The following is a 14,113-nucleotide window of genomic DNA, read 5'->3' as shown; positions in this document are numbered from 1 at the left end:
TATAAGTCTCGGGTTTATGACCATATTGCCTCCATAATCTCATTAAAACAATATTGCTATTAAGTGAAAGGTTGTATAGACTCTAATTTGTAGTAACACTTATGACCTTTTGGGTACCAGTTGGCGGTATATGGGACCGGTGCATCGGCGCCTGGGCATGTTTTCACGCACCTGCCTTGTATAGGGTTAAAAAAACGAATTGCTGCAACGGCCTTTTAGATTGCTACTCAATGGGAGTGTTTTGAATTAGAAGCGGATGACTTTGCGACAGGTGACGAGGTGAGATTCTTGGGATAGAAATGGTTTATCAAAAGATTAAGTTAAAGACAACTGTAATGATGATGTATCTAATCCGACAATTTCGATCTTATGAAAAGTATCTACTAGGCAGATTAAGATTTAAAAAGAAAACAAAGAAAAAAGGGCTTATCTTATTTTAAAGGCCGGCAATATTACAGACCAATAACTGGACGCTGTTATACCGGGTGTGGCCTGTAATATGAGCAAATAATTAAAACATAGATCGCACTCGTCAAGTTGACCAACATTAGTTCAGCAACTTTAAAAGATATTTTATTTTTTATTTTTTATTACAATTTAAAGTTTATTCAAAGAAGCAATGTAAAGCAAAATGCTTGATGTTTTAGCGTGACAGGCGACGTCAGCTAGGTTCTAGGATGGCGTACATTGATTACAGTATTTAATTTGTATGAAAAAGGAAAAATCTAAAGAATCTATTTTTTTTTAAACTCGCTGAACTAATGTTGTTCAGTTTGACGAGCACGATCTATGTTTAAATGATTTGCTCGTATTACAGGCCACGCCCGGTATGCAATAGTGTGTTAACCCTGATTAATTCTATAATACTGTCAACCCTTAGAAAATAATTTTAATAGTTGACATTGTATAGCAAAATGACAGTGGGCTAACTCAGTATTGCAAAACAGCGTCCAACTCTCCTTGAGTTGTTGGTTACAATGGGCGGTGGTGAACACGAATTCCCGCATGTTCGTGTGCCGCGCTCTCATAAAAAAAACTAAAAATTACCTACAACTTATTTTCGCATTAATTACTCAACCATCTAACGCGTTTATTAATCTAAGAATAACATAAATTTGTCACAAAAAAAAAACAACTTTTTCTAACCACATTCGCTGCACTAAAACAGCTTTTTACAATTTGTAAATAAAAATAACCATAAACCCAAAAACTGTAATTAAGCATAGGCAAACGTCGATTTCATTTCCTGATCGCGCCAATTAGTTTTACTGGAAAGCCAAAAATATTGCCTTATCTTTGGGGACAGTAAATGTCAGGCAATCAGTAAACTAGTTGCACTGTACAGGTTACATTGATCCACATAGATTGGAAAGTGGGTAATAAAATTCATTAATGGATACCACTTCCTGCCGTCCAAAATTGCCAGGGGCATTAGTTGACTGATTAAGATTGTCGGAACGCAGGTTCTATCACCTTACGTCGTGATATTGATGCTCGTTTTGATGTTAGGCGCCATACCTTAGATGCAATGTCTTCGAATTGCTGGTTTGTTTTGTGTAGAAGTTTGATCTGATATGGATTTAGCTGGACGATTCTGGATTTTTACTAGCTTTTATTTAACTTGCAACTTTTAGATTTACCTAAGCAATGTAATATTGTCTGTAAGTTGTGGTTTAAAAATTTGCAAACAATTTTAGACCACTTTCTAGTGGTAAAATGGTGGTGATCTGTCCAGGACCGTCTCTGCAGGGCGAAACCGATTTTGTTAGGACACTATAGCCTATTGCTTACCTTAGAAAATCTCTATGTATATACTTGTTTTCTCTGTACTGTTTACTGTATTGGTGTGCAATAAAGAGTTATTGTATTGTATTGTATTGTATTGTATAACCCATTGCCATTAGTAATAGGTCTTGTAGTTCCCATAAACCAGAGACGGAAACATATATTTTCCAGGAACACAAATCGGGTGCAATTTATCCAGGGAAAAGTGTCAGCGTCACAAAACGCGTTGACAAACGCAAATCGGATTCTGATTTGAAACAACTACCAATCTTCGTTGGTTCTCGTTACTATGTCGCGTGGTGCAAAAACTGTAAGAGGCGTAACTGATCACAAGTTTTTTTTTAATAGTTTTAAAATTTGACAGCCTGATACTATCCTTTGGAATACGTTTTAAGTGTGATTTTAAATAAATTTAATATATTAACATTTTTAACTATAGATTTTTTTTTAAATAGCTAGATTTTATTGACCTTAATGATATTAAACTAAACTCCATTGTAGTATACGCAACTGTTTTTAAGAATACACTTTTTTTTTTAAATATCACCCAAATGCAACTTACGACTTCATTCAACACTATTTAATAAAATTAGTTAACAAGACCATTCGTAAGTAACATACATTAAAGTGTATGTTCATATTTACGTATTATTACCATTTTGTTTTTATTTAGTAACGTTGTCGTTTTATGTAAATGTACGGAATAAATATAATTTAAGTTTAACTAGGTATAAATATCTACTTTTCGCTTATTACTTAAACCCGACCAATGCTTTGTGTGGTCAGCAATTGTGGTTGCGGAGTGCTGGTGCGACAGACGGACAGACAGTGACAACAAACAAACTAACGAGTAGAAAAGTGTCAAGTGACCGTACGGAGATTGGAAGCCCGTTGTGAACCGTTTCAAGAAAGATAGTCACGGGCTCAAAATATATTCTATAAAAAATAACATCACCTTTCAAATCCGAGTAACAAAAATGCCTTAAATGTGCATGAACATAATTGGAGTAATAAAGACCTAATAAATAATACCTACAGAAGTTGTAGGTAAAAAGGTTTTTTTTTAATACATGACTTGCCCACGACTTCGTCTGTAAAATCATCGTATATTGATATCTCGCGAAAAGTAAGCACTTTTCGGGGATAAAACTATTTTATGTTAGGGAATCAAATACGTCCATTATATATTTTTTTCTTCATGTAAATAGTTTCAGCTGCTTAACCGTGATGGTAAAGTGATTCAAGATTTTTTTATTGTGTAATTTCCATTAAGTACTTTACGTATTTATTTTCACAAAAATCACAAAAATTTAGGGACTGTTTCACCACTCGACGGATAAATGTGATGCCGTCTCCGTCTATTCGAGCAAAACAAACAGAGACGGCATCAAATTTATCAGTCAGATAAATGTAAAATGGATGGTGAAACAGGGGGTTAGTGTAAGACGCTTGTCTAGTTAATGTTTATTCTTCCTTGTATTGAAGGCGGCGGGAAAAACACTTAGGTTATCTGATGCTTTGGTTATAGTCTATGGTAAATTATTCTAAATGAATCTTTTTAGAAAGCTTTAAAGACAAAGCTTGATAGAAAAACAATGCTCATTCGTGTCAAGTTGAAGGCTAACTTTAACGAGGCATTACGAATAGGGTTATCAAAACTCAAGAGTACTCAACTCAAAGATTCTAGAGAGTAAGTTTTTTTACACAAAAGCCTCGTTTTTAACTATTGTCAATTCTACTATCTGCTATAATGCCTATAATAATATTACAATTATAATTATAAAAGTGTTTGTCTGTGTCTTTTACTCTTTCACGCTAAAACGGTATTAGATTTAGATATACCAAATTTGAAAAACATAGGCTGGTTTCTACAAAAAACATAGGCTACTACTTTTTATCACAATATTTTGGATAAAAAGTAAATTGAATTGGGATTAATGTAGGTTAAACCACAAAAATACAACAATTTAGTCTCGAGACAGGAAATTTTGCTCGAGTGGCTTCATGCACGTCGTAGATGAAGACACAGCACAAAGCTGCTAAGCTAACCTACTCGTTTGTACTTTGTAAAATTCAATATAATACATTACAAATTTCATATACTTTATTGAACATCACAAATGAGTACAATAATTTATAAGTACGTTTTATATTATTACAATAACTTAACACTCACGACGCTGTAATAAAAGAATTTTAAAAAAATACGTCATTGAAAAAAATACTGTAAGCTTTGCCAAAAAAAAAATCTTTTTTATCTATTCTGAATAAATTTCCTCTAATGGCAACCCTTAAGCCCGGCAGTATCTATTGTGAATCACGCGCACATAAGTATCAAGACGGACAATGATAGTGGCTGCCGTAATTTGCGGACAGCTCAAACGATCCTTAGGCTAAGAAAGCCTATCAATCAGTACTTTACTTCGTTTGTATTGCACGGCCATTCTTATTCAAAAAAGGTTTTAATCATCATCAGCCGGAAGATGTCCACTGTAGTAAGGTCTCCCCTTTAAGAGAGAACTGGCCACGTGCGTCAACGGTCTACCCGAAACTGTCGAGTTTTCGTTGGTCCACTTATTACAAGTCCTAGCAACGCTGCAATATCCGGTTTCTAGTCACCACTCGAGAACTTTTCTCCCTCGAGCGTTATAAGTAACCGAGAGCTTTTTCCCAGATGTGGGTGTATGTGGGCTGATTTTAAACACTGCAATGTTTCAACAGAAATCTTTAAATACTTTGCAAAAATACAATAAAAATACCTGCAGTTCACTGTATTAGGTACCGTTCAGGAAGTACCTGCCAGAAGTTTGTCACAATACTGGGAGTATGACACATTACCAACGCATCAAACGTTTGAACCAACACACCAACAACCAAATTCACGTTCCCACGACTGGTCAAGGAACCGTATCGGCTAAGACGATACTGAAGACGGCACCACCAGACCGTAGCTTCACACGCCCGTGTGTGAACTGCTGCTATATGAGACGTCTACCGTTTTTTTAAATGCTGGCCGTATGGAATTATGATCTGAATTTTAATTTAGAAACAATTTAATTCAAAACGCCGCAGATAAGAACGATTTTTTTAATCGAGCCTAAATTGATGCTGGCTGGTGAAAAAATATTTTTTCTTTTTAATTTATAGAAGCACTGTTTGAGTTAATGTCACTCAAATCAATATTCACGGCTGTCCGCTCTCTTATTAACCAACTGACTATTTTGTTAGCCGATTCTAAAGAAACCAGTAGCTGATCCAAACTCATAAAATTGAAGAAAACCATATTATTGAATTTTTTGTCAGCACAGTCTCTGTTGCATAAAAAAAAATTGCAAGAAACCTCATTCTAAACTCCAAAAAAAAATAGAAAAAAGGACAAAGACGAATAGTTCAGTTTTAAATCAGACTCTTTTTTGCAGCACTTATCGCATCAATTAAGTAAATCATATCAAACAACATAACACGCCTCACCAACCCTCATAACTAGCAAAGCATACAAAATCAAATTAACCTACGACGTCACGGTCGGCTGCGCAGGGGGGTTCCCACGGTGACCTGACCCCGTAATTTATTGGCCCTTGGACGCCTTAACTATAGCTGCCGCAGGTGTCTTAAGGGTTGACGAGTTTCTTAAAGTCTGGAAGGCCGAATTTTTAAAATATTGTATTTAGTTCAAGACAAGGAGAACAATTTTTCAATTAAATCGGTTGTGTCGTTCATGCTTTCGATAGTTTTTCGCGAACTTCGTTTCGAAAATACTGACCCCAAAGTAATAGTATACTTAGTGTAAACTCTTTGTCGTAGTTACAAAAATAAAGAAATCAAAGTTCGGCGAGGATTACATCCTGCAGTTTGACTATTGTACAAGATTTTTAAATATTATTCGACAAATTCTTGCTTGAAATGTTTTAAATAGATTTTATTGAACCTATCTCAGGTGGTCGGATACTATTGAAATTTGGTATGTTTCCAAATTATTGTCTTTTTGGCCAATTACAATAAAAAAGTCAGCAGAAAAGTTTTTTTTAGACAAAAACTTACTATGGCGAAAATCTTACTCGGAAATTTTGCTGGAGCCATCATATTGATAATGCCTCTTCTTGACATAATATTACTTTAAAAACGTCAGAAATAAAAGTTTTATAATCAGTGTCAAATTTTCCAAAAAAAAAACGAATTCTTTTAAAGACAAAACAAAAAGAAATTATCGTTTTAACAGTTTGGCCCACCCCTGTGCCCACGGAGCGTGGTGCACTTGTGATTTTCTTAAGTCGCGGACAACATGAGGTCATAGTTAAAGTAAAAACTTAGGTGGGGCGTTATGGGAAACGAGCACGGTAACATCACCGTATAATGTGCACCAAGCTTTACCGACCCGTAATGTAGCACTTGAATATATTATCATCACTTAGACGTTGTTATTATGTTTTTAGAGCTGTTAAGAATCTGAAGCGGGAATTTATTGTTTAGAAATATTAAGCAATAATGACAATGAAGTGGGTTTGCATGGAAATTTCTTCTGATGGGAGGACGGAAAATTGATTTGTACGATTTAATTGTATTGAAATTGAGAATTTGAAGGTCAAGTAAAAAATAAGTGTAGCGAAATTGGCACTGATTTTTTAACGATTTAGGAGATGATTCCGGATTTGAAAAATTATCCTATGCTATTTTCTAATATTTATCTAATAGACAGAGAGACAGACAAGAGGTAGTTTCGTATTAATTATTACTAGTATATAGATAAGTATTTATTTACACAAATAAGAAACACAGAAAAATACATAGTAGTAGTATGCGTATGGATCTACTTTGATGTTGTCAAGTGCATCTAATAAACATGGACGTAGAATCGCATATTTTTTCCAATACCTATCTGATGAAATAGATAAACGATCACGCAACAAATATAATTACTGCTATATTTATGGCGACATGAAAAAGGATACGTCTTGCATGTGAATTATCAGAAGAAGAAAAACTGTAATAGTATCCATTGTCTTAGCCATCAAGGATAACCTGTTCTTGTGATACGGTTTCGCAAAGATATTATTTCCGTGAGTGAACATAATAGGTTTTTACTCAATGGGACATTATATGAGCGATTGAAAAACAGTAGATTCGATGAGAAAAACGCTTCAATTATGTGAATCTCTTCGTATTGCTCTTGAGGTATGATTACGAACAGAACTATGGCTTGATAGAAAAAATCATTGGTACAAGTTATGTAATAATATAATATTGAAAGCAATAGCGATAAATAATTTCTGCTGCTTTACTAATAATAATATTAGAACTGCTTTATTTATGGCAGATGTAAAATCTAACGTCATCCAATATATATTTGATGTTGTATCTAATATGACTACGGATTTAGTAGAATGTGTAGAGATAGGCGTTTAGTTAGTCAAACAATTAAGTAAACTTGATAATTTACAAAAAAGCTTAGATTTTGTAATTACAAACGGGTACAGCATATAAAGCCAGTTCTCAATTATCACACTAGTTAACAGCAGCAAGAAACTCGGATTTCATAATCGAAACAGCGTTATGAACATCACACCAACTAAAAGTACAATTTATCGCGTGAAAACTTTCATTATTTGTAATTGTTTTCAAAATATAACCCCTCTATGTGTTATATTCCCACGGTGGCCTAAGACGCATGACTTTTCCGCCTCGCTGCTCTGCCCGGCCACGCAAACTTCTTTGTGGTCTTTGTAATTACATACGGGTAGAGTTGGATCAAAATGTTGGCAGAAATTTTGGCTGTTGGGGGTTATGAACTATCATTGTTTATAATTTATTAAAAAAATAAAAAGTATCCAGACTTTTCAATAAGTTTTTGTTAGATCAGTTTTGTGCCACCTACCACTTGGTGCCACTTGGTAATTTCTTGAGATCTTCAAACAGACCCAATGTTAATAATTCTAGTTTATCAGATTTAAAATATAAATACCTTTATATGCGTCATCCGATGATAGTAAAGGTTAGAACTAGCGGTGAACCTCTTCCCACAATGCTGGCACTGATGTGGTTTCTCTCCAGAATGTATTCTTCTATGCGTATTGAGACTGCTCGAAGTGCTGAATCCTTTGTTGCAAACCATACAAACGTGGGGCTTTTCACCTGGTCAATGAATAAAAATCTATGTAAGAAGTTTGTAAAAAAGCTGTTGGAACGCCAACAGTCGAGTAATTGAGATAAGAACATAATTAAGATGCGAAGCTTAAATTAGATTAAGTTGCTTTCACAGAACTTTTCTTTTATAAATACTATTGTGAAATAGGATCGTGATAATGATAAGATAGTAAATAATACACATGAATCAGTCTTTATCAATTGAATTAAATTTAAAAGGAAATTTGTAACTTTTAAGAAATCATCGATTGCATCACCCGACTCTTTCAGTAACAGTTCAAATATAAGCAAAATTATTACGTTTGCATATTTAAAAAAGGCTTTTTTGTACTTACCGGTATGTGTTCTCATGTGTCTTTTTAACAAAGATGGTCTATCAAATGCCTTTCCGCAAACTTCACACGGCAGCAGGGCTCTCTCAGACTTCGTTGCTTTTCTTTGGATTTTGGGTGTCATATCTAACAGTTCACTAGATGATCCAGCCGATGACGACGCGAGGGAATCGCCGGATACTGACTTGTGTTCATCATCAGGTCCTGATGGTGGTGATATTGGTAGAAGAACTCTTGATAAAAGAGATGTTGATAAGTCTAACGGTGAATCTGTAAAAGAAGACGATAGTGAAGATTAGATTGCAGAGAAAAAAAATAGATTGAAGAGATCCTATAATTCTTAAAACTTGAAAATTAAAAAATAGGCTATCTGAATATTGATAAAATTGCAAGCAAATTAGCTATGTTTATAAAGTAGAAGTAAAGGGCTTTAAATCAGTACTGAGATAAAGTAAGCAAAATGTAGCAACGACAGCTAACTACAGATGGTATCGGCCTGCCATCTGTCTGTTTGCCGCAGCATTGCCTATCCGTGATCTCAAAATACATATAGCTAGCGCAAATGTTAGGTATAAAGATATAAATGTCGATTTCAAGTAGAACGCGGCAACTAATTAATCCACAGCATCAGTGACACTGTATTAAAGCTATGAAGATTTATAGCCAATCTCTAGATAACTTTGTGCGTATACCGCGCAATCCAAATGCGGTCTGTAACAGAACAAAAGTGGAAAAACGATTTTTTTCGCGTCCAAATCAGAACAGGTTGGATTTAAAACGGGCAATAAACATAAATTGTCTAGACTTCCTTAACTACGTTACGGTTGTTCGAGAAATAGGTTCATTAAAAATTTCGCTTGATTGGAACAGTGTTATTGAAGGCAGCGCTCTTAATAATTATAACTAATGTGTTCACAATCGATTTACGAACATTATTATTTAGATCAATCGTTGCGAATCGAAACAAGCATTATTTTGATATATTTTTAAGTACAGTTTGGAACGTGCTGTTAGTATGTTCCTCAATCTTACGACGAGTTACTTTCAGATTTATATAAAAAAAATATACCTCTTTTTGTGAGGTTTGATGTACATGTCTACAACGCCCACAATATTTTCCATGACCAACGTGGTCATCTACTGTTATATTTTTTCCAGAGGAGAAAATGTACATTGGCGGCTCCTGTCATAAATGGTTTACGGTAATTCCAGATTAATGAATGAACAGTAGAGTACTGTAGCACACGTAACGAAAACTCTGGCAATTTGGGATGCATTTCTTTACTATCACTTAATTGGTATTTCTACATCCTTCAATACTTTTTGTACGGTGCACATCCGTTCATACTTGCAGACAGCTGGTTATCAATATGGTCGCGATCCAATCGGCAAACGGAGCCGCTTGCGTTATCGATTCATATGTAACGTAACCGGTATTAAGGAGAATAAGATCCTGTTTTTATTTCGTGAGATTATTTTGGAATTGTTCGGCGGCGCTCTTTGAGTAGGTCTTACTTTTTTGTTCATTGATTCTTTGATAGCAAACGGCAGAGTAGACTGTAAAATATCGAAGTAAGATAATAGCTGTTAATAAAATTTGTAAGCTAAATTAAAAATGTCGTCTCATTGATTTTTAGTTTTGTCTTGTAATATCAGACAAATCCATCAAAACGCATTAGCAATGTACCCTTAAAATCTCCATCAAGACTTTAATGACTCAAAAACCACTACTAAATTAAGTAAAAACACATAAATCACGTTGACGCACTGATATCGCCATTTCACTGGCTGCTTAAGTGCGATAAAAAACCAATCACGACCGCCGACTACCGAACCGACGCCGGCGCACCGGAATGTCCTTTGATCTGCCGTGGTAAGGACAGGTTTTAAGTAAAGCTGATTTAGGAAAGCTGTTTTTTTTTATTATTTTTAGTTAGGAAAGCGCGAAATGTGTATATTCATGACTCCTTTTCTCAGTTTATATGCGAATAAAACATGAGTCTGTCATATAGTTTATAGTCTTCTAAAATAATGCATAATTAAGAGCGTTTATATCTGCTAGCTGAGCTGCAACGTTACATTTTTGTTAGCTTTTCTCGATTATTCCATAAAAATTGAATGAAAATTAAAAATGTGGTCTGATAGAACTCTTCTTAATATATAAGTTAATGTGTCTACTCCAATAATCATTCGTTATAGACTTTTATTTTCTTTAAAAACCGTTAAAAAACATTCATTTGTTTTTGTAAATTATCAACTCAGTGTATTATCGTGAATCGTTCTTAACTTATTATTTTGTAAAAAAAAAAACCAATATTATGCCTTATAAGCTATCGACATCATTTAATGTTTTTCCCAGATAACCTAAGATTGTGCTATTTTGTTTGTGCGTTAGCTCCGCTCACGCGTCCAGTTGCCACCAAAGCGTAACCTTATCCCTTGTTAACGATACGATCCTCGCTAGATCCCGGCGGTAAATCTGCTGCTCTCATCCAGCTGCGACGTTCAGGCTGGGATGAGATGTGTTGTATGTAAGCGTGGGATATGCAAAAGGGATTTGGTGTGGCTACACTCTAATACTCCGAGATGAGTACAACTAAATATTGTTCATGATTCCTACTTTTGCTAAAGGGCTGAATGGGTTTTTTACGAAATAAGGTGGCAAATTAATATCTGTGTCAGTCACAGTGAGGTAAGTGAGCGAGTACCATCCCCTATGGACTTGCAACACCTTTGGATTACCAATTCGTGCCTTTACCTTAATATTCTTTTGGGAGTTTGGATGCGAAAGTTTGTGAAGATGTGTGTGTGTGTGTGTGTGTGTGTGTGTGTGTGTGTGTGTTGTGTTTCAACTTTTTCTACGTAAATAGTTTCAAAACTTTTTTATTATTACATATAGTATGTTAGAAAACTAAATTTACTTAAATATAACGTCCATCATGATTGATAATAAATTTTCTATTTGGCAAAGTTAGGACTTATAATGTCTTAAACATAGTAACCGCAATAAATAGTCAATAAAATTTAATAGTCTCAATTTCCTCTAACCATATTTGTATTGTACAACCATTAAATAATATAACGCTCATTAAACTCGACCAGACATCCAAAGCTCCGGCTTTTGCTGAATTGTTAATAAACTATAGCTCACTTTAAAATGGTTATCTAGTACAATATTTCAGAACCAGTACCTAAGCTGGGAATTAAGACGTTACAACTATGTTGCACGCAGATATTGGATTATGACTATGACAGGTATCGAAGAATTTATATGTGCTTTTGAAGATTAGCTTAGCATATGTTAAATTTGAATAAGTAAATATATATCTGATTATACAAATTTTAGTAAAAAGGATCTACTGAACTTTAGATCTTTTTGATTGTTGCTTTTTGTAAAGTATAGCTGATGGTGAAGCACCAGGAGGACTCATCAACAATTAACGTCTCTGCAATTGGCAAACGCAATGTTATGTAAAAGATGAGGAGTAATTTACATTAAGATTTTATAGTCTAGATTATTTACACTAAAAAGTAAGTTTTTTTTATAATTAACATAAAATTTTACCGATTCCAAAATATAAAAAAACCGGAATAAATATATGACTAAAATAATGTTACTATAATGTACTTCCTTCATAGCTGATTGTAGTCAGTATCAAGCCCTCTATATGTATAGGGCTTATTTAATGTCTAATTAGGGTTACTCCTTCTGGCTCGTGCTGAGTGCACCGACTTCTAGCAGTAAAATGTAAAAAAAAAATAACTCCTCAGACTAAAAAGTAATATTTGCTCACCTTCCAATATGGAATCCATGGTCTGCCTATATAGGTTGTTCCTCATTCTTACGAAGAATAATTCCTCAGGTCTTTCAGGTAAGTAGTAGACCACCAGCTCCGTATGTGCTGACACTGGTTTCACTGCTTCATACACTGGCTCTCCTTTGACTTTCGTACAGACTAGGTTTACCTGTATAGAGACGGTGAGAAATATATAGCAAGCAATGTTTTAAATGTATAGGTAGAGTCATTTACGATGACGCGCGCCGTGGTTCTTATTACAATGTCATTAATGTCTAATTTTGACAAAATCACGCGTCTTCGTGGATGGCACTAGGTATATAACAAAGGTATATCCTCAAAGTCTCTACAAAGTGTGTACGTTTTTTTTTCTAAAAATTATGTTGACATTTCAGGCGTTACTTTGTAGAGGTCTTTATTCATAATACAAAACAAATGTCATGATAAGCTATATTGATTTTAGTTTGTGGTCGCGGAGTAAGCATTGATTTAACTTAAGTTGTCACTTGACAAGAATACATCATAAGTGAAAAGTTAGAAATCAAAAAGATAATACGAGATAATATTAATAGAAAATATTTAATACAAAATGTCTGAATTGTATTAGAAAATAAACACAATAATCTAATTTAAAATAAAAAAACTGCTATGGTATCGGAGGTTTTTTAAAATGTAAATCAATATAATATTGTTATAAATATATAGATGAAAATGAAATAAATACTTTGTTTTTACTTACTTGAGGTCCATAATTCTCTGAGACCCGCAGGAATCGCACCCAATTGCAATGTCGCACCTGCACTCCTCCCGACGTGCAGACCTCGTCGAACAAACCGAACCGGTGGCGAATCTGTGGGCAATGCAGGTGATTAAAAAGGTGCTCCCGGTGCCACAAATAGTGTGAAAGATTTAATGCATGACTAAAAAAGATAGTGCGGCTTTGACTGAAGAATGAATAAGTTTTTGTTAAAAATACAATTTTTAATACAAGCTTTTTTTGCTGACTGTACTTTCTGAGGACAGTAATTAAATTGCTATCCAATTCAAACATATGTACCTAATAAGTCGATTCGACCGCTAAAACTGGGGTCAAAATGAACTTGCAAGATTCAACTCTACACTAACCAAAAACAAGGTGAGTAAACGAACTATTCGTATGTAACTAATAAAGATAGTTGTGGCTTTTACTGAACGAAAAATTTGCTAGCTGTCCCTTGGGGATTTAGTGCAGATTTATGATCTTCAAAGAATATGTAATGCTAAACTTTAAGTCTCTAGCTGCAGTGGTTTAGGCTGAGCAGCTTGTCTGTCAGTCGGTGATTTTCCACTTTCGTAGGCATATATTAAATCAATTCTTCACTAGAATGGACAGGGTACAATGATGCTCATTGGGGGAGGCCAATGTCCAACAGCAGACTGCTACAGGCTTTTTATGATGATGATAAACCATTATTTCACCAGAGAGTGGTCGCTAGAATAAGAACACATTAACAAAAGACATATACTTTAAGAACATGAACTAAAAGAAATTCTTTGCTCATTGCGACATATGATAGCTAAGTTTATGCAAAATATGCGTGTTCATGCAGTTTCTCCAGCTGAACACTGTAAGAACACACACAAATCACACAAAGTCATCTATCACCACCACCACCACACTACACTGACGCGTTTTGAACTCAACCAGAGCTTATCTTCAGAGCAACACAACCTTACACCATGCTACCTGATGTTAGAACAAACCACAACAACCGTTTTAATTTGTCACTGACCGGTTGCCAAAAACAAAAAAGTTGAAGTTGAATTCGTCACTATAACTCCCTCAGTACCCACCTATAATTTTCTCAAACAAAACAAAACTACCTACAAAATATTAATACATTTTAATCGTCATTATATAAGTTAGGTATAGGTACTTAACTAGAAATTCTTTTAGTTCATTGATATGGACCTCCGAAAAGTAACGCCTGATTCAATAAATTATAAACTTTAAGCCTGAAACAGCACTAAAATCTGAAAACATCAAATTTAATATTTAAAGCTTAGCATATGAAGAAA

At 34.6% G+C, this 14,113-nt stretch overlaps 1 protein-coding gene across 1 annotated transcript in view; it reads right to left on the bottom strand.

The window, feature by feature from the left end:
• Positions 1-14,113, bottom strand: part of LOC141431644 (uncharacterized) — a 102,421-nt gene that overhangs the window by 12,033 nt on the left and 76,275 nt on the right. The window contains exons 2-5 of the mRNA XM_074092822.1: positions 12,795-12,905; positions 12,053-12,224; positions 8,262-8,528; positions 7,745-7,914 (exon numbers count right to left, since the gene is read on the bottom strand). Of these exons, the coding sequence (XP_073948923.1) occupies positions 7,745-7,914; positions 8,262-8,528; positions 12,053-12,224; positions 12,795-12,905 (720 nt within the window). The remainder of the gene's footprint in view (positions 1-7,744; positions 7,915-8,261; positions 8,529-12,052; positions 12,225-12,794; positions 12,906-14,113) is intronic.

Source organism: Choristoneura fumiferana, chromosome 10 (assembly GCF_025370935.1).
Source record: "Choristoneura fumiferana chromosome 10, NRCan_CFum_1, whole genome shotgun sequence".
In the NCBI taxonomy this organism is placed as follows: Eukaryota; Metazoa; Arthropoda; class Insecta; order Lepidoptera; family Tortricidae; genus Choristoneura; species Choristoneura fumiferana.
Note: the sequence above shows the minus strand (reverse complement) of the source record. Positions and strands in the feature narration are given on the sequence as shown.